The sequence below is a fragment of the Eimeria mitis genome, genomic scaffold, assembly GCF_000499745.2.
Source record: "Eimeria mitis Houghton genomic scaffold, Emh_scaff842, whole genome shotgun sequence".
Taxonomy (NCBI): domain Eukaryota; phylum Apicomplexa; class Conoidasida; order Eucoccidiorida; family Eimeriidae; genus Eimeria; species Eimeria mitis.
The window spans coordinates 900-2,570 of NW_013576197.1; the positions used below are offsets into that span (position 1 = coordinate 900).

Consider the following 1,671-nt stretch of genomic DNA (forward strand, 5'->3'; position numbering starts at 1 on the left):
CCTTGGTTACGAAAAAAGGAAACGCTAAACCCTTTTACTGGGTATGCAACAAAATATCCATATTCTGCAACTAAACCCTAAACCACAAACCCTAAACCCTAAACCCTAAACCCTAAACCCTAGAAAACAATTGTATTAAACAATACAAAAACCCTAAACCCTAAACCCTAAACCCTAATATATTGAACCCCAAATCAAAATCCTTAAACCGCAGCTAAACCTAGACCCCAGCCCGTCCACCCCCAAACCCTAAACCCTAAACCCTAAACCCCAAACCCTAAACCCTAACCCCAAACCCTAACCCTAAACCCTAAACCCTAAACCCTAACCTTTGAACAAAGCCTGCAGCAGCATCTGCTGCTGCATCATCGCCTTCTTCGCCTGCTGCTCTTGTTTTTTTTTTAGTATCTCCTGGGCCTCTCCCCCTTTCTGCGGGCCCTTGGCTGACTGCTGCACTGACTTTATAAACCTACACACAAACCCTAAACCCTAAACCCTAAACCCTAAACCCTAAACCCTAAACCCTAGATACTGGATGCTAGATACTGGATACTGGGGAGAGAGAATACATAGAGTCATCGACACACACACACCCATAAACCCTAATAAACCCTAAACCCTTATACAACAAAATGCTGTTATGCAAACACACAAATTCTGCTGCTGCTGCTGCTGCTGCTGCTGTTGCTGCTGCTGCTGCTGCTGTTGCTGCTGCTGCTGCTGCTGCTGCTTCTGCTGCCCTGTGTGTCGCAGACGAGGAAACCCTTCCAAAAGCACCGCGGGTGTGTGTCGCAAAACCCTAAACCCTAAACCCTAAACCCTAAACCCTAAACCCTACTTTTGTACAGCTTTGGATTTGTTTTTATTTTTGAGGCCGAAGGTTTTGTCTTCGATTATTTTTTGTTTTTCTTTCTCTAGGGCTTTCTGCTGCCCCTTCTCGCTTTTTGTATCTTTCTTCTTTGCTGGCGGCATCTTGAGGGTTTAGGGTTTAGGGTTTAGGGTTTAGGGTTTAGGGTTTGTATAGAGGGGTTTAGACCCGCTGGCGTGCAGAAAGGAGATAAAAAAATAAGCTACAGAACAGAAGATACAAAGAAATTAGGGTTTAGGGTTTAGGGTTTAGGGTTTAGGGTTTAGCTCGAACGGACTGAGCAAACCCTCAACTCCCATAAAGGGCTCAAACCCTAAACCCTAAACCCTAAACCCTAAACCCTAAATATATAAAACACGAGAGCCACAGAGAGGCTCGAATTGCCCCTGCTTCGATTCAAGAAACCTAGGGTTTAGGGTTTAGGGTTTAGGGTTTAGGGTTTAGGGTTTAGGGTTTGGACGCTGCTGCTTCGCTCCGCCTCAACGCAGTTCTACACAACCTGAAAAGCTCTTCATTAACTCAACCTCTTGCATCCTTGAATTAGGGTTTAGGGTTTAGGGTTTAGGGTTTAGGGTTTTGGGGGGGCCCGCCGAACGCCGCATCGGTGGGGCTGCCCCCCCGGTCGCAGCCCCGTAAACCCTAAACCCTAAACCCTAAACCCTAAACCCTAAACCTTACACAACAGAGTGAGCCTTCGTTATGAGTATTGTGGTTGCTGCTGCAGTAAATTCTAAGCAGCAGCAGCAGCAGCAAGGGGAGCAGCAGCATCTCTAGGCGCCTCCCCTTTGCTGCTGCTGCGCAGC

The 1,671-nt window shown here is 47.0% G+C and overlaps 1 protein-coding gene across 1 annotated transcript; it reads right to left on the reverse strand.

Annotated features, from left to right (window-relative positions):
* Window positions 1-324: 324 nt before the first annotated feature.
* On the reverse strand, window positions 325-972 carry EMH_0023560 (uncharacterized protein; the record flags this gene model as incomplete). Its single annotated transcript, XM_013502161.1, has 3 exons — window positions 325-469; window positions 612-740; window positions 839-972. The coding sequence occupies 3 exons, from the start codon at window positions 970-972 to the stop codon at window positions 325-327; spliced, it is 408 nt and encodes a 135-aa protein (XP_013357615.1).
* Window positions 973-1,671: the final 699 nt, after the last annotated feature.